Raw genomic sequence first — 19,485 nt, 5'->3', positions numbered from 1 at the left:
AAATAGAAAAAAACACATTGAAAAACAATGAAGCATTCTTAGCCAATAGGCTGCATGCAGGTTAACACAGGAGAACCATAAAAACTTTGGCACCGTGCCTTTAAGACCCTGAGCACCTCCAGTATCCCACCATGCCTCAGGGGTGAAGGGAAGGTGACAGTTGGTTCACAGTTAGGTCAGTTCTTTTATCCGGCTTCTTCTGAGAGGATCCTGGAGCATTGAGCTCTCAGTTTTTCTGAGTTTTTCTTCAGAAAAATCCCTAAAAATAGTGTTTTTCCTGTTTACTCGACAGATAACATCTTTTGTCTGAGTTTGGCAGTCTTTTCTGACAGAAAATGCCATCTCTTTTTGTAAAATGTCCTTCTTGTGGGAAGAAGAAAGCCCAGTCAGACCCACACTCTCTGTGTATTGTCTGCCTGCCACAGAGTCACTGTCTTGACACCTGCAAGTATTGTAAGAAGATGTCAAGGAGGACTCTCAAAGACAGAGAGAAAATCAGGCTGCATGGGCTTCAGGAGAGGAAAAAGTCAACATCCTCTTCACTTCCCCGGCCTCCAACAGAAGGAATGGCCAGATCGACGTCGACAGGTAGGATTGTGCCTGTTTGTTCTCCATCGACGTCATCGTTGCCACCGTCTCACCGGCATAGATCGCCGTCGACGGTGTCCAGAACGACGTCGAGGGACAAAGCGTCGAAGCATGGACAGCACAGGGGTACATCTCCGTCGACGGCAGGCCGCCGTTCGGCGTCGAGCCATCTCCGGCGCTCCCGTTCGCCGTCGAGAACGTCTCACCCCTTGGCGTCGAAGGACAAGACGTCAAAATCGCCACGACGGCATGAACATCCGCCGTCGACCACTCGCCACTCAACGTCGAGACACACGACGGCGAGTAGGTCCAGATCCCGCGATCGCCGCTCGGCGTCGAGACATTCAACGTCAAGACCTTCGACGTCGAACAGCCGACCCATCGCATTTTTCAACGTCGAGGATGCAATCGACGTCGACACAACCTTCAGCTGTGTCACAGGCAGTAGAGCCAGCGGATAAAGCTCCCTCACCGGTGGTCTCTATACGGAGTGCATCATCCCATTCCAGAGCGGGCTCATCGGGGCATGTTTCTCCCATCACTCTATCACCTAGATGGTTAGAGAGCCTGAATAGACCGGCAGCATCCCCGGATTCCCAATACTCTAGGATGTATTCTCCTACTGCCTCATTACCTAGAACGCCATCACCTACAGCTAGAGCAGGACAGGCTCGTTCTGCTCCTCGTCAGCCTACCACAAGACCTGCACACTCTGCTACAGCTTCTCGTAGCAGGTCTCGTTCCCGAAGGAGAACCAGGTCGCGAACACCACACAGAAGATCACCCTCTTGGTCTTCTTCAGGATCGTCTGTTGGGCGCTACTCCCCCACACTGACAGATTCTCCACCTGCTAGGATCTCACCGGTGGATGATATCACCACTTTTAATGAGGTTCTTTTAAGGGGAGCGCAGAAACTAAATATTGAGGTACCGGAGCCGGCCACCTCATCCTCAGTTATCTTTGAGACTCTACAACACAGATCAGTCTCGAGAAAACTGCTGCCACTAGTACCGGGTTTGCTGCAACCTACTATGGACACCTTTCTGACTCCAGCCACTCTCAAGTCTGCCCCGGCTAGGATTCAAAAGAAGTACAAAGCTCCGGAGCAAGATCCTTTATTCCTGCAGGAGGATCCGCCACCGGACTCTGTTATCTTAGCCGCAGCCAGAAAAACACACTCTGTGGCATCATCTTCCACAGTCCCCCCGGATAAGGAGAGCAGACACCTAGACTCCCTGGGGAGAAAGATGTGCGGTACGGCGGCATCTGCTATGAAGGTCTCCAGCGCCTCAGCACTTCTGGGCAGATATGACCGCTCTCTGTGGGACTCACTCCACAGATTTACAGAGAAGTTGCCCAGGGAAGATAGACAGGACTTCCAGGAAATCTTGCAGGAAGGGAGCCTAGTATCTAACCAGGTCATCAGCGCGGCGGCGGACGGGGCGGATTTGGCTGCGCATGGGTATGCGCACGGAATCTGCGCTAGGAGGTCTTCCTGGCTACGGCTCACTGGTCTGAAACAGGAAGCACAACAACGTATTTTAAACCTCCCATTCAGCGGGAATTCGTTGTTCGGTACCCACGCGGATGAAGAGATGGCCCGAATGAAAACAGAGGTGGACACTATGAGGGCAGTGGGCCTGGAACGTAAGAAAGACTTCAGGCGGAGGTACAGGCCGTACGACAGACGCCCATTCCAGCAGAGGGTTCAAACCCCTCACTGGTCTCAGAGGCCACAGCAACGACAGGGGCGTCCCCTGTTTCAGGCGCGTAGACCCACAAGAGACCGAGGGGCAAGTAGACCTCAACAGTCTACAGCAAAGACGCCAACAAAGCAATGAAGCATTGCTTCCCTCAGCACTGTGCACCACTCCGGTGGGGGGAAGTATTACGCATCATCTTCACGAGTGGCACTCCATCACAAAAGACAAATGGGTGCTCAATATTGTCGAACATGGCTATTCTCTTCTTTTCAAAAAACCTCCTCCACACTTGCCACCAGCAAGATGTTTTCCTTCTCATCTCAGCCTGCTACGCAAGGAAGTTCTTGCACTCCTACAAAAGAAAGCTGTAGAAAAGGTTCCACCGGCACAAAGAGGAAAAGGGGTGTACTCCCGTTACTTTCTGGTGGCGAAAAAGGGTCAACAGGGCATCTTCAGGTCAATTCTGGACTTACGGCTCCTGAACAAGTACATAAGAAAACAGAAGTTCAGGATGCTAGCCCTTCACCAGATTGTTCCGCAACTGCATCAGGGAGACTGGATGTGCTCCATCGACCTACAGGATGCATATTTTCGCATCCAAACATCGGAAATTCTTACGTTTCCAAATAGCGAAACAGCACTACCAATTCAGAGTCCTACCATTCGGCCTGAAGTCTGCACCCCGAGTCTTTTCAAAATGTGTAGCAGTGGTAGCGGCACATCTTCGAAGACAAAAAATATTAGTCTACCCCTACCTGGACGACTGGTTATTGAAGGCTTCCTCTCCGGATCAGGCGAGAAAACATCGAGACATTGTACTAAGAACTTTCGAGTCTCTAGGTCTTCAAATCAACCACAACAAGTCAACCTTGATTCCAACACAAAACCTCCACTACCTGGGAGCTATACTAAACACAGAGCTCCAAAGAGTGTATCCTTCGGAGGAACGACTTTTATCGATCCACAGGAAGTGTCAACAACTATTAAAAGCCGATGCACCTACTGTTCGTCAGGTGACATCGCTTCTGGGCTCCATGGCTTCATGCATCTTCATTGTCCCGAACGCCAGGCTACACATGAGGCCCCTTCAGGAGGCATTAGAGAACAACTGGAGCCAAAAGACTGGTCGCAGGGACGACAGAGTACGACTACCAGCAGCGGCTTTTCAATCACTACAATGGTGGATGCACAGACCTCACCTGTCGATAGGTTCTCCGTTTCACCAGACAATTCCAGCCGACACTCTGGTAACGGATGCGTCTCTTCAGGGTTGGGGTGCTCATCTGGGTTCCTTCCAAGCTCAGGGTCTGTGGTCCGACAGGGAAAAGAACTATCACATAAATCTACTGGAGCTCAGAGCGGTCCATCTGGCTCTCAAATCTTTCTCTCCATTGGTTCAGGGGAAATCTCTCCTAATTCAGACGGACAATACAACCACAATGTATTATCTGAACAAACAGGGGGGAACAAGATCACTACCTCTATCTCGAGAGTACCAAACGATATGGCATTGGCTCATGGCCAGGGGAATGTCTATCACAGCGGTACACCTGCCAGGTCAGCAAAACGTAGAGGCAGATTTCCTGAGCAGACATCTAGAAGACGCGCACGACTGGGTCCTACACGACGAAGTCGCCGAGGACATCTTCGGTCAATGGGGTCGTCCCCAGTTGGATCTCTTTGCAGACGAAGTAAACAAAAAATGCCCAGACTTCGCATCCAGGTTCTGCCGTCCGGGATCTCAAGGGAATGCCCTGTTGATCAACTGGTCAGGGATATTTCTCTACGCCTTTCCACCGATTCCCCTCATACCGGCAGTAATCAACAAACTTTACAACTCCAGAATGATTCTGATAGCGCCACAATGGCCCCGCCAATTCTGGTACACGGATCTACTCAACTTATCGGAAAAACCTCACAGGAGGTTGCCGTGCAGACCGGATCTCCTGAGCAGAATGGAAGGCAGAATCCTACATCCCAACCTTCCCTCTCTGAGCTTGACAGCATGGCTCCTGAATTCCTGCAGTATGGGCACCTAGGGCTCTCACAGGAGTGCATGAACATCTTGAAAGAGTCAAAACGACCTTCCACGCGGTGTTCTTACGCTTTTAAGTGGAAGAGATTTTACATCTGGTGCTCTCAACAAGGTATAAACCCCATACGAGCTCAGGAGGATGTCATACTGTCCTATTTGCTTCATCTGGCGAAGTCTGGTCTGCAGGTATCATCTATTAAGGTACATTTGTCGGCAATTACAGCTTATCGTAAGTCGCCTTCTCAGGAATCCTTCTTTACGATACCTGTAGTCAAGGATTTCTTAGAAGGCTTGAAAAAGGTTTTTCCTCCCATTCGGAGACCTTCTCCTCCATGGGAACTGAATGTAGTCCTGTCAAAGCTTATGGGCCCTCCCTTTGAACCTATCCACAAGGCCTCTTTACAGCACCTTACGTGGAAGACGGCTTTTTTGGTGGCCATTACTTCAGCGAGGAGGGTCAGCGAAATTCAGGCTCTGTCTTGCAGAGAACCGTACACGGTTTTTCACGATAATAGTCGTTCTGCGAACTCACCCATCTTTCCTTCCGAAGGTGGTGTCAGAATTCCATATCAATCAGACTATATCTTTACCGACTTTCTTTCCCAATCCGGAGACTCCGGCTGAGAAAGCACTGCATTCTTTAGACTTGAAAAGAGTGCTGAAATTCTATTTGGACAAAACAAAACCGAGTAGACATTCTAACCATTTGTTTCTGAATTATGGTCATTTAAGAACAGGAGAGGCAGCGTCTAAACGAACGATATCAAGATGGATTGTGTCTTGTATTGTTAACACTTACCAGCTGGCTAATAAACAATTACTGGCTAGGCCAAAAGCGCATTCCACAAGGGGAAAAGCGGCTACTGCTGCCCTCCTTAACAATGTACCAATTTCCGAGATTTGTAAGGCTGCTACATGGAAGTCTGTGCATACCTTTACTAAGCATTACTGTTTAGACTCTGATGCAAGAGCGGATGCCCAGGTGGGGCAGGCCTCTCTTAGAAATCTATTTGCATGAATATGTATTCTTTCCTGCACTTCTTTCAGACAGTCCGCAGAGTCTAGGGATGGGCTTGCTAATCTATTCAATGTTTATGACTATTGATGAGGATCCCCTGGAAGAGAAGGATAAGTTACTTACCTGTAAATCCTAGTTCTCTTTCAGGGGAATCCTCATCAAAGTCATAAACAACCCACCCTCCTCCCCGGACTCAAGTCTCCTAGAAGTGCAGGACAGATTATCTTTCTGATCAGTTACACAGATTGTCACCGTAAAAAAGTACTGACCTAACTGTGAACCAACTGTCACCTTCCCTTCACCCCTGAGGCATGGTGGGATACTGGAGGTGCTCAGGGTCTTAAAGGCACGGTGCCAAAGTTTTTATGGTTCTCCTGTGTTAACCTGCATGCAGCCTATTGGCTAAGAATGCTTCATTGTTTTTCAATGTGGTTTTTTCTATTTTTCTCTGCTATTTACTGCTGTTTACTTCCCTAAGTCCAGTTTTTGGGGCTTAGGTAGATATTTATGATCTATTGTGATTTTATAATATGAAAAAAAAAAAAAAAAAAAAGCATTTTAGCCTATTTATGATTATAGCCTGCCTTGCTGTTTTACACATGATAATATGTATGTATTTTATATATATATGCTCCGGGGTCCCCGCACAAGGGCGGGAATATTCAATGTTTATGACTTTGATGAGGATACCCCTGGAAGAGAACTAGGATTTACAGGTAAGTAACTTATCCTTTTCCCACCTGTCTAGGTGCCAGATGGGCCCTGAGTGGGGGGGGGGGGGGGGGGGGGGGGGCTCAGCATCTCTCCTTTTAGTGATGCAAGACCTGCATACCAAGGGTGGTGGGCTTCTTTGGAGCCCCCTGTCTCGGAATGCAGATTCGCAGGTCATCCTGTTGGGAGGGGTGTGCTAACAACCCTAACAACCCTGCCAGAGCAAGCTTGGTTTCTGTATACCTAAGAGGAAAGCCTCGCGCCCTGGGGATACAGAAACGTGTCTGGTGGTGGCAGGCTAGTTGGAACAATTCAGACAGCACACAGGTAGTGTTAGGTTTTTCAGGGGGCACCTCAAAGGTGCCCTCTATGTGCATGTATTAATAAATCCTGCACCAAGAAACGTAGCCAGCAATGGCAGTCTTCCTGTATCAGGTGAGGGGTTCCTGAGGATGGCATAGTACATGCTGCAGCCCTGGGGGATCCTCTTCAGAACCCATGCCTTAAGTACCAAGGGTACCATTTACTAGAGACTTACAGAGGTGTCAAAGTTATGGCCAGTTGGGGAACGATTGCACAATTTTAAGTAAAGAGATCTAGCACTTGGGACCTAATTAGCAGGAACGCAGTGTACTTTCAGTCAAACTTGCATCAATTACTAGGGGAAAAAGTAGGGGATGACTATGTCAAAAAGGGGCACTTTCCTACAACGCAAGTGACATCTTCAGCGCCTGCTGCTGCATCAACGCCAAGAGGCACTTTGGAGCTAAAGAACTCATTGACTTCAGAAACCCATTTGGGATCTAGGTTAAGCTCAATTCTGAAGCCTCCATCGAAATCTAACCAGCGACCAATGGGGAATGCGACTTCAGAGACAAAACCTGTTTCTGGCTTGAAAGCGAATTTGAAGACAAAACAGCCAGTGCAACTCAGTTTCCCCACAACAGCGAACTCTGACATGCAGCAGCCTACCGTTCGGCTCCTGCAGGAGGATCTGGAGTCTCTGCAAACAAGGCCTTTGTATTCATCCTCACACAGGCAAAATCATCACCAAGCCTCCACCTCCGGTCCAGCAGACACTTCGTTGAAAGAGGCAGCTTACCTTTGAAGAACAGTTAACCATGGAGCCCCCACCACATCTTAACCAGCAACAGACACATGTACAAGCCCCTTACCACAGACAACTGTTACCCTCTGCTTCCTCCTACACCTCCTCCACCACCTCCACAGCAACCCTTATCTCCCATACTATGGGGGAGAGTAGCCCCCCATTAGATTTATGAAATTCCATACACCCAGGTTCTGCAAGATGATCTTTGGGGTGATTATGGGTTGTTACCTCCAGGATCCAACAAACCAGACTTGTATCTGTCAAAGCCTTCTCCCCCTGATACCAGCACATCATGTTGTGAGGTTATTCAAAGGGCACCTAATTTCACAAAGTTGACCTTCATTCAGTGAAGGAAGAGGACTCCTTGGTAGAAACCATATCACACACAGTGAACAAACCAGTTCTTGCCAATGCTGAAAGGCATGCTCAAACCAACACAGGAAGTATTCAAAGACCCTTTAAAAGCTAGATTTATTACTCCATGGGAAAAATACAAGCTTCCTCCTTCTGTCCCACCGTACATTACTGGCCAGCTCCTGCCGGACTCACTAGTGGTCCATGCTGCACACAAAAGAGCACATGCCCATGGAAGTTGGGATGCCCCGCCCCTAGATCAAGAGAGCAAAAAATATGATGCAGCAGGAAAAAGAGCTGCTGCAAAATCAGCAACGCATCAGTGTATTGCCAGTTCATTAGGACTCTCAGCAAGGTATGATTGCGCCCACTGGGATGAGATGGAGAGCTTATACAGAACTTACCAGACTAGTACAAACAAAGGGCTCAGGAAATAGTATTGCAAGGACAGACCATCTCTAACACATCTATTAGGTGGGCCCTTGACAGTGCTGTTAGAGGGGTCTTCCCCCTCCCAGGACTTGATAATGATGGATGCACCAAAGGTAAGCCCTTATGTGCCCCCTGACACCTGGAACGACTCTAAGGACCCCAGAGGCCACAAAGCCTGGTGTTCCCACCCTCTTATATCACTACCCTGTTGTGCTCCTCTGTGCTATCGTCCCCAGCCACCTCTCTGAGGAATGCTTTCTCATAGCATCACACAACACAGAAGGAGCATTCTCCAGCCTCCTCTTCCTCTCCTGCACACTTCCACGCTACCCACTGCTATCTGTTACACAGACATCCCCCAAAATGACTCCCATACACACATGGATCATTTGTCTCCTACACAGTTCCCCGCACTCTCATGCATGTCCTCAACACCCGATCACTCACTAAACATTCCATGGAGATCTGGGACATACCACATGACAACAGCCCCGGCCCGGACCTGCTCTTTCTCACAGAAATATGGCTGAACACAGCCTTGGCACAAGACATTGTCACAGCCATCCCCACCAGCTACAAGATTGCTTGTCACGACCTGTACCACAAGCCAGGGGCGGAATCACCATCATATTTAAGGACACCATCAGCTGCTCCACCTCCACAGACACATCCACTAAATGCATGGAACGCCTCATGTTCAAGCTAAGCATCAGCAAAACAGTCTACAAGGATCTCACTCATTCTTTGCCATTAACGTCATGGATTTTGTTGCACCCATCTTAGACTCCAGTACTTTTATCCTCCTTGGAGACCTGAAATTTCACTGGGAAGACTGCATTGACCCAAACTCGAACTCCCATTTAGAAAACCACGGAAACCTTGGCCTCTACAAACACGTCACTGGACCCACTCCCTGCCGCTGGACACCCCTTGCATCTGATATTCTCTTCCTTCAGCAAAACCACAATCTGCAAACCAATACCAATGTTCAGCAGTCACTACCGACCTGCCTGCCATAACTGGAAGAATATCATAGCGGAGGAATGGACAACTACCCTCGAAGCCCTGACCCGAGCACACTAGCAGCCTGCCAGAAGTTGATGAGAGTTACTGGATCGCTGCTTTCACTGACACCCTAGCCCCTCTCAAGCGCAGTGAAGCAACACAAATATGACCACAAGCCAGCTAGTACACAGAGGAGCTTGGGTTGACAAAGAGCCCTGCAGGCAACTGAAGCATAATTAGGGAATGAGCTAAGACATAATGGACAAATTTGTCTTGAAATCTGCCCTGAGATGCTACCACCAACACATCTGTAACAACCAGTCGCACAGCACTCGTAGACTAAATCCACACTGGCTGTAACAGCAGTAAAGAAATCTTAAATATTAAAGAGATCACAACACCTGAAGCAGTCTTCAACATCATCACTCACAAGACCTCTGCAGCAAGCTGTCCGAGTTCTTCTGCAACAAAATCACATCCATATTCTTCATTTACAACCCTCAACTGGACCCCATTGCCCTCACTGTTCAACTCGCCATCTTGGCTGAAGAACTGACCCTGTTCAAAAATTAGATGGCTGCTACCATGAAGTCAATCCACTCTGGGGACACTCCCCCCATTACCAACCCCCCCCCCGCCACGATTTTCAAATCCTCCATCAACTCAGTCACTTTCCTGAACTCATGGAAAGTCCCACAGTCACTCCCCAGCTCCTCCACACCATGCACTCACCGCTGCTGCCACGGCCTATGTCCACATGATCCAGAACAGAGGAGAATCAGTGGTCCTCATTCTCCTGGAATTCTCTGGAGCCTTCAACAGTCTCATCCCCCCATTTTCATCAGATACCTGCACGAGATTGCCATTCAAGGCCTGCTCGACAATAGATTTGCTCCTTGATGGACAGAACACAAGCGGTCATCCTGGCGCCATACTTCTCAGAAGCCCAAAATCTCATCTGCGGAGCATCTCAAGGTTCGTCCCTCGGCCCATTCCTCTTCAACGCTTACATGACCCTCTATCCAAAGCAGTCTATGCACATAATATCAACATCCTCTCCTACACTAGCGACTCGCATCTCATACGCTCCTTCTCGGACAAGACTCTCAGTTTTAGCAACAAGTTAACTTTCTTCATGACCAAAGTCTCCATCTGAATGAAAGCAAACTGTCTTGGCACCGACAAGACTGAAGTAATCTTCAGGGGAAAAAAAAACACTGTGCCATGGGACTCCGTTGGTGACTGGCTGAACTTGTACACACACCAAACTAGGAACCTCGGGTCATCATTGACAGCAAGAGGGACATGACCATGCAAGTCAATGCTGTAACTGCATCCTGCTTCCACACCCTGAAGATGCTGAGAAAGAACTACAAATGACCCCCAAACAACACCAGAGAAGCAGTCACGCATGCCTTTGTCACCAGCATCCTGGACTTTGGGAACACCCTTTATGCCAGAATCACCCAGCCATTCACCAGAAGACTACAAACCATCCAGAACTCAGCAGCCATCTCGACCTCACCAAGAGAACAAACACACCTCACCACAGGGTGCTCCACTGGTTTCCAGTATACAAATGCACTCCATTCCAATTACTCCATCACACAGTCAAGGCACTACACATGGCCCTGCCTACTTGAAGAGCCTGATGTCCTTCCATCAACAACCCAAACACCTCTGCTCTGCCAGATTTCTACTTGCACACATCTCATGCATCCAAAGGATCAAGTCAGAAGGCCGAGCCTTTGCATACATATCCCCTAAAATGTGGACTGACCTCCCACTACACATTAAAGCCTCCTCTGCCTTTCTTAAGTTATGCAAGAAGGTGAAGGCTGGGGGCACACGCCTGCTGAGCGCCAGGATACCCTAACGGGTGCTAGTGCACATTACAAAAAAACTTAATATAAATAAAATAAACAAAGGCGCAGGTGCATTTTGATAAGACTTAACCCATACTTAACCAGTTAGGATACTTTTGCTGTGCATACTGAACGTTGGAAAAAAAAAAATGGCAAAAAAGTGCACACTTTGCCTAATGAATAGAAACCACCAAGGACTTTGCTCCCACTGACTCTATTATCCCTCACTGGACTCCTTTGATGTGCTGTTTAGACCTTTGGCACTGAAGACTGTCTATGACCTCTTCATATTTTGTGTCTTTTGTACCTCCAGTGCTGTGCATTGCTTTGAGACTAATGATAGCTAGGCAGCTGGTGCTGTCCCCTGTTCTGTGATCACCTTCTTTTCTGCCCCGGATGTTCTTACTGAACAAAAACAAACATGAAAAATGTTTCGGACTGGTTTTCCTCTGTATTTGAGTCTTTATTTGGAGAAATTACCTCATATGCCTTTTCCAGTGGTAATGAGGTTGATGACCATGATAATTGAGAGGATACAGATAAAGGCCAACTTCCACATATCTAGTGATCTTGCCACGCTTTCAGAACTTGTCACCATCTTTAAGTGCAAGACTCTCAGTTGATTTTACAACTTACACAGTGGCCCAGAGAAAAGACACAGAAGCCATAGGTATTTTATTTCCTTCTGTGGTGGGTAAAACATGTAGGGTCACTGTTATGCCTGAGATCAATGCAAAGGTAAAGTTTCATTTTCTTTATTCCAGTGCTCAACTGAGTCCATTCTTGTTATGTAGGAAACCGTTCTGTACATCTTAAGTTAGTAAAATATGTTTTTTTTAAAAACAGGGTGACGTGATATCTCAGGTTACTCGCATCACTTGTGAGTTTAATGGTGGTTTGGTGTTTACCACTAGAAGCAAAGCCTGAGAGGGGTCGTTGTAGATAACATCTGATGGCTGTTACGCAGTCTGACCTGACAGCCTTGGCATTCACTTGTTAAATGCTTCTTGAAGTACAGGGTTATTGTTTCTAGGTTTCAGCTTGCCTATCTGCAGTTGGTTTAAGAATGAGGTGTACCAGGAAAGCAGCCACTTAAGACCAGTATAGCCACTGCTGGTTCTCGTGTTCCATAAATTCAAGTTAGCACTATAACATCTTACATTAATAAAGACCTTTGGTTTCCCAAGGGATCTCTAGAATCAGTTTCAGCAACATTTGGCAGTTGGCGGAATATCACTGTGATGAAGAAGAAGTCTCTATGAGGTTGAGGTGTGAGTGAGTCTCACATAAATGTCCTGTGGCTGAGGAACATTGGCTTGGCATAGCATTTTTTTCCAGTTATGTCTAAGGAAAGATGGTTCAGGTCCTGACCATATAGCTGTAGATTATGTCTGCAAGCTGGGGCAGTGAGCCTACTCCCACTGTATAGAGGCATAACACAGATCTGGTTTGAAGCTCCTCAAACAAGGAGATTACTACACATGAGCCTATTTGAAAGATAAGCAGAACAGAGTGCTTATTTGTTAGGAGCAGGCAATCTTCTACAAGTGTGCACTGCATACAAAGGTGGAGGGAGACAGTTTCTCTGTTTAGAACATTTCCAGGGTGATATCTGTACAATAAGTGACAGCTATTTTCCTCCCAAGAGTTTTTTGCTTAGCTGTGTTCTTTTTGATGTTATGTTTGTTATCTAGGACATCCCTTTCCTCTATACGTCTTCCCAGAATCCCAAATTCATTTAGTATTGAGAAAGCTGTAGTTGGCCTGCTTCCACAAAACATGCATTGCTTTGGACTAGGCAAGTAAATTATAGTACTCTGAATTCTGGACCTCCAGCTACTTGTCTTGGAGAGGAAGGGGGGCAGATTCTCCACCCAAGGCTGGCCAGCCTTCACGTTTATACCTGGCTCGTAGGTGAATGAGATACCTGGATTAGGACCTATCCGAGAATATGTTGGAGGTTTTATTGTAATCTGTAAAACTTCAAAGAAAGCAGATTATGCAATATGTTGGGGAAAGTTGTCATTTGGCCCCAATAGAAGGTGTTTAACCATTGTACCCCTGTGTATTGGTACTATGAAGTGACATGTATGATTGTTTTGCTTGCCTGGTTACTATTTTTCTTCCATCCAGCCAATTACACGATTTATGTACACCACTGCAAGACACATACTCAACCTCCCACGCTGCACCCACATCACACTGCACCTGAAGAAGCTTCACTGGCTCAGCCATTTTAAACTTCTCACACACACATACAAAGCCCTACACAACACAGGACCACAATACACCTTCACCAACTCACCAGACACCTATGCTCTGCCTCCCATTTCCTGCTCTGAAAAGCAAAACTGGAGGTCACTCATTCTTCTACATTGCACCCAAGACACGGAACGACCTCTCTCAACACATCAGAGCTTCCTCCTCCTCACTGCTGGAGTTCCACAAGAAACTGAAGGTCTGGCTCTTCGTATAAGCACCTTGAGCACCTCACACCTACACCCCTGCTTATTTTCCCGGATACCCTTTCTTGTGATTGAGCTAAACAAATTAATATAACATAACTTAGCAAATATTGGATTTGAATTAGGTGATGACATTTCTGACAGTGCCTTCTTTTGGGCATTTGCATTACTGTGCTCCTATGTTATTACTCTAAGAGCTATCTTCTTGAGAGCCTTCACCCTACTGGTGCACTTCAAGGGTTTTGAATTACAAACCCTCACATCATTTTTCATGGACCATGTTAGTCTGGAAGTTCAACATTCTGCCTTGAATAAGGTGGTCTCGGAACATTATCTCATAGCAGCGATACACGCAGCAATCTTTCTTTCTCTCCTTAACCTTTTTATGGCAGATCAGTGCTATTCCCTTGATCCTAAATGGACTTTTTGAAATATCTGGACAGGGGAATTCAGGGTTGCCTGTTTGTGTATGTAGCTGGTGAAGAGAAGGGTCTACTTATTTCTAAATAGATCATTTAATTGAACCGAAATGTGCTATGAGATTCCAAAAAGGGGTCTCTAAAAGCATCAGATTCTGCTCTGAGAAATCAGGCAGAGAATTAAGGGCAGCTGAGAATACACGTTGGTATTCCATTCACATTTGCCTTGATGTCAGTGAATGAGGAGGCTTAGTTAATATTACCTCTTAATGTTATCATTCTGCGCCTTTGTGAGTATTTCAAGAGAGGTTGAATCTGAAAGAAATTATCTGATGGGGGAAAAGTTTCCTATTTGCTGTAACCACCCTTCCATCTTCACTGCATAAGTTATAGGTGCTGTTCCTCTTTTCATTTTCACTTTTTTTGGCATCCATCTGTGTCGTGAGGAGCCACAACTGAAGTAAGGATCAGAGATGGTTCCCAGTATCCCCAATGATGATCTCACTTCTGGCACTGGTTAGAAGCGTTATAATGACATGAAATTCACAAGATGTTCCTCTGATGGAGAGGTAGATGAACTCCCACCCACAATGTGAGTAGGGGCTACTTCAGCAGATGGAGAATCTGTGTAGAAAGATTGTTTCCATCAGAATGACTTGTTCATTACAGCTACAAGGTGGCCTGCAAGCACAGCTTTTACTTGTTTGTGCACACGGTTCAAAGGGAAATGCAGCCATTACCTGTGTTTACTGCACTTTTGTGTTTTTGCTGTTAACTCGCATATTTTTCCTTTCTGGTTTCATGTATCCAGAAATAAGGTCTCTGAAATGCTTGCCCACATCTTTCATCGTTATCAAGGAATCTGTTGCATTTTTCTGGATGCTTACTGGTTTTCCAAGGCATGCCATTTTTTTTTTTTTACGCTATTGCTGTTATGTCCCTGAGTAGGATGCTATGATACCAGAATTAAGGAGACCTCCTCTCACCTTTCAGAAGTTTGCAGCAAGTTGAACAAACAATTGTGGAGGTTTGGCGATCTTCGACTGTGGTAAAACAGTGGTTGCATTTAAAACATCGGGATTTTATAGAGGTTTTATGATGATAGCTACGCTGCCCTCAAGTGTCATAGATAAACATTTTTCACACGGGCCATTTCAAGCCATTGCGCCATAGCAGGATTCAAAATCTTATGTAAGATTTGTCAGTTAACATCCTGCGCTCCTTTCTCAATGGTAATGTTTTGAAATACTCCAGTTTGTTTAGAATGTCAAACGCACCTTATATAGTCAAATCCCCTGTGTGCCCTTGTGATAGGCAAGAACTTTGTCTGTTTGTGTGAAAAGTACACCTGCATATCTTCTCGTGATTCTTGCATTCAAATGCAGATTCTGTTGTTTCTGTTCTCATACTCCTTTTTACTCATTTTAGGAGATCAAAAACTTTATTAAGGATGTGTCTGAAAAGATAAAGAAGACCAGGGACAAGTACGGCATCAATGACAACGGGACCACTGAGGTATGATTCACAAACCCCGCTACCCTCTGCTTTTGCAGAACTATCCATGAAAAATGCACACAGAGCTGGCTAGGGTATACCATCTCGAACTCTTTTAATTTAATGTTTTCTTCTTTAGCCACGTGTGTTATACCAGTTGGATAGGATCACCCCAACCCAACTAGAAAAATTCCTGGAGACCTGTAGGGATAAGTATATGAGGTATTGGATATTTGCATTATAACAGATCATCGTAGTGTTCAGACCTGCTCTCTGACTTGACCACCACTGTTTTGTTTTTTTGTTTGTTTTTTTGCAAATCTGTTCAGAGTTAACTTGTGTGATCTGCCTTATGTTTCTTGGCAGGGCACAGATGGAACCTGGTTCCGCTGTAGGTGCCCTGTGTGCACAGAGCATTGGCGAGCCTGGCACACAGATGACCCTGAAGACTTTTCACTTTGCTGGAGTCGCATCCATGAACATCACTCTGGGGGTGCCAAGAATCAAGGAGATCATCAATGCCTCCAAGAATATCAGGTAGGGTTCTGCATTTATCTTGCTTTGCCTGTTGCTCCTTTTCTCAGCCCAGCCCACCCTCCCTGAAGAGAGAAATTATTTGTTTAAACCATACTGCTGTTGTGTCTCTTGATTAATCATACAAACAGACCAATAATAGTTCACCTTCAGCAGCTTGGATGGCTAATACTAGACAAAGTATCCTTACTGGTACCACAGCGCCTGGAAGTAAGAGTGCATTGGCATTTTAGCTACCAAATTTATTTTATGCAAATGAAAACCTACAACTGAATTATTTTATTGAGTTTAAATATTGGTAGGATCATTTTGTTATTCAGTAAGTGTCTACTTTCAGTTCAGTTGAAGGGAAAGAAAGTTGTGAGGCCTGGGCAATGTGTAACTGAAGAGCAAAGACGTAACTAGGCAGAGACTGACATTTAAGTATTGACCATCCTGGTCACTGCTGGGGTTGGAGATCTGTTATGCCTGGTATATTCTAACTGCAAGGCTCCTGTTGAAGACCCAACCATTGGTAAATCATGGATTAACCTCTAGTTACGACCTGATAATTGCAAAGACATTGGTAGCCCATGTAGTGCCTGAGTTGCAGATCCTGAAGCTAAAGTTATTGGCAGCTGCTGGTCACACTACAGAATTGACTCAAAGACTCATATTGTGCGTGGGTGATGTGTTCACATCTACAATTCTTTGCACTTTAAGGATTTTTTTAGCTGACACCTCTAGGTCAATGCATGAACAGCACAGATGCAGGTACGAAGTGAATGACAAGTAGTACTTATGCTGGTGCCTCATGTTTTTGCCTGCTGTTCCTATCCCTTTACAGCACCCCTATCATAACTGCAAATTTGGAAAAGGATGATGATGCAGATTTTGGACGGCTTGTGAAAGGAAGAATTGAAAAAACTCTTTTAGGGGAGGTAAGCTTACTGGAACTCTCTATAGTGCTGTTTTGAATGTGCGTTCTGCAAGATTCAGAGTTGCTGAAGTTAATTTATCCAAAATATATTTTTAAGAGTTCTGCATTTAATTATATAGCTTTTATTATGACTGGTCTCCTGCTCATCAAATAAAGGAGTGCCCGAATCAGAAACTGATAAAAGCGCTTCTTCAATTTGAGGGTGCCCTATGGTCCAATGAAATATTTTTACCACAATGGATGGTGATGAACACTGTGAAGTTGTGTAGAGAGGGATGCGGAAATGCTTGTCATGGAATCAGAACATTCTTTGGGCTTGGTCTTTTTTCAACTTTTGTCAAACTCTTTTTCGAGAATTTTCACCTGCTTTGTTGAGGGATCTTTTCTACAGTATATACCTCTCAATGGAAGAAATTAGTGGCATTAAACAGACAAGTCTGTTGACCCCCTTTCTGCCCCTCTTTCTGAGGTCCTATTGTTCAATCTTTCCCTTGCCCAGCTGGGCCCTGTCTTCGGCACTTTTAAGGGATATTTGTCTGCCGTTTCTCCTTTTTTGTTGTTGCCTGATCAAACTTCCTTGTTCAAGTCTCCTATTGTACATGGGTTACTCAAAGGTCTTACTCATCTGTTCCTTCCTTCCCCATTCATTATGCCCAATGGGATCTGAATTTAGTTCTGGCTTTTTTTTTTTTATATGTGCTCCTTTCGAGCCCCTCCACAATTGTCCTCTCAGGCTTCTCACATTGAAAACAGCCTTCCTTGTGGCGATTACATCTGCCCACAGAGTGATGGAGCTGCAGGCCTTCTCATCTAAGCCACCCTATCTTTCTATCTTATCCTGACAAAATGGTGCTTCACACAAGTGCCTCTTGCCTGCCAAAAGTGGTCACACCTTTTCATGTGGGCCAATTCATAACCTTGCCTACTTTTTACTCACCCCTACATCCTTCCATGGAAGAGGAGAGACACCATTGCCTGGACCCAAAAAGAGCGTTAGAGTTCCAGCTTGATCGTACAAAAGAGGTCCAGGTGGATGATCAACACTTTGTAGGGTATGTGGGTGCGAAGAAAGGCCGGGGAGTGCAGAGGCACATCATCTCCAGATGGGTCTTACTCTGCAATAAGGTCTGCTATGCACTCGCAAAAAAGTAACTTCCCGAGGGTTTGTGCGGCATTCTGCCCAGGCGAAAGCTGCGGTCACTGCATTAGCACGCAGAGTTCTGATCCTGGACATCTTTCAGACAGCAGTGTGGGCATCTCTTCACACGTTTACTAACCACTGCTCATTAGACAGTCAGGACCGTAAGGAAGGGCATTTCATCTCTGCAGGACATTCTTGTTTGAAATTAGTTTGCAGACCCTTCTCCGTGGATGGTATTGCTTGGTATCTATTCAAAGGTAAGGAATCTGCAGCTAGACGTCTGTATCAGATGCACAAGTTCCCCTTTCAGGGCCTTAGTTTTGACACACCTGTAGTCTGTATTCTTCATGAGACTGCGCTTCTGGCATGGAAAGTTGTGAAAAGAATATGATGTTGGCATGCCTGGGTGGGGCCTATATAGGACCCTCAGCGTAATTTCTGATGCGGACGATGCTGATGTTGGACGTGGAGCAGATTGACGCCATCTACTGGCACGCAGGGGTACTGATCATGACCATCTTCCAGATCCACTCTGGTGCCTGGGGAGATTTGAAAGGTAAGGAATGTGCAGCTACATATAGTCTCTACTAGGTAAGGCATTACTGAAGGTAAATAACTTTCCTCTTATGGATGTACTGCCATAGCAGTACTTGATAGGTCACTACTTGTCATGACTTGGTGATAAGTCTTGCCTGATGGGTGACCGCTCTATGGAAAGATTTTGGGTGAGTTGCCTACATTCTACAGAACTAATTCCTTGAAAGGGCCTCTGCCCTATATAAGGGTAGAGTCTGTGGTCCATCTTATTAAAAGCGGCCTCTACTGGTTGCTTTTCTGTAGATCAGTGTTAGAAATGGGGTCTCTAGTTGGCAGTAGTTTGCACCTTGTCCAGGTAGGGACCCTCACTCTAGCCAGGGTAAGGGAGTGTCACAGCTCAGATAACCCCTGCTCACCCCCTTGGAAGCTTGGCTCAAGCAGTCAAGCTTACCTCTGAGGCAATGTATAAAGTAACACAGTGAAAACACCACAGAAGTACTCAATAATGGTTTAGAACAATGGTCAATGTTTATATGAGTATAACAAGACCAAAACTACAAAAGTCCAACATACACAAGCAAAGATACAATTTTTCAAAGATTAAATCTTAATATAGCACTTAGAAACACAGTAGTTCCAACTGGGGCTATCACAGAGTCTTGATGGTCCCAACTGTCTTACACCAATCAGGAGGGAGTTTTGGACGGTCACGGACTCACACTGACCCCAGGTACAGTACCTTGGAAAACAATGAGGAAACAGACATTGCACAGAGTCTGGTAGGAGAGACGTTTGTTCCTTACTGCTACCGGGACGGTGAGGCATCAGTTCCTTACTGCTAGGCAGAGGAGGTGAGGCATCAGTTCCTTACGGAGGTGATGCGGCATTGGCGGTGAGGTGTTGGTTCCTTACGACAAGGCAGGGGTCATTGAATCCAGCAGGTCAAGATGTGAGGCATTGATCTTGTGGTGCCGCGATCCCACCACAGGGCCACAGGTAATGCGGCGGAGTTTGAGTCTAATGCCACGGATGTCAGTGATACAGCACTCAGGATTTGCGCTGCGGCAGGACTTCAGAGGCGCTGCGGCACCATCTGGTCTGCAGCATCCATCACAGTCGTTGCACTCAACTGGGTCCACAGCTCTGGTGCAAG

General features: G+C 46.1%; 1 protein-coding gene across 2 annotated transcripts in view; it reads left to right on the top strand.

Annotated features, from left to right (window-relative positions):
• POLR3A (RNA polymerase III subunit A) overlaps positions 1–19,485 on the top strand; it is a 275,253-nt gene that overhangs the window by 209,582 nt on the left and 46,186 nt on the right. For both annotated transcript variants that reach the window (XM_069240172.1, XM_069240171.1), the window contains 4 exons: positions 15,136–15,222; positions 15,341–15,423; positions 15,568–15,738; positions 16,562–16,655. In XM_069240172.1, coding sequence (XP_069096273.1) covers positions 15,136–15,222; positions 15,341–15,423; positions 15,568–15,738; positions 16,562–16,655 — 435 coding nt within the window. The remainder of the gene's footprint in view (positions 1–15,135; positions 15,223–15,340; positions 15,424–15,567; positions 15,739–16,561; positions 16,656–19,485) is intronic.

Source organism: Pleurodeles waltl, chromosome 6, assembly GCF_031143425.1.
Source record: "Pleurodeles waltl isolate 20211129_DDA chromosome 6, aPleWal1.hap1.20221129, whole genome shotgun sequence".
NCBI classification, from domain to species: Eukaryota; Metazoa; Chordata; class Amphibia; order Caudata; family Salamandridae; genus Pleurodeles; species Pleurodeles waltl.
The sequence above is the reverse complement of the archived record's forward strand: the minus strand, read 5'-3'. Positions and strand labels throughout refer to the sequence as shown.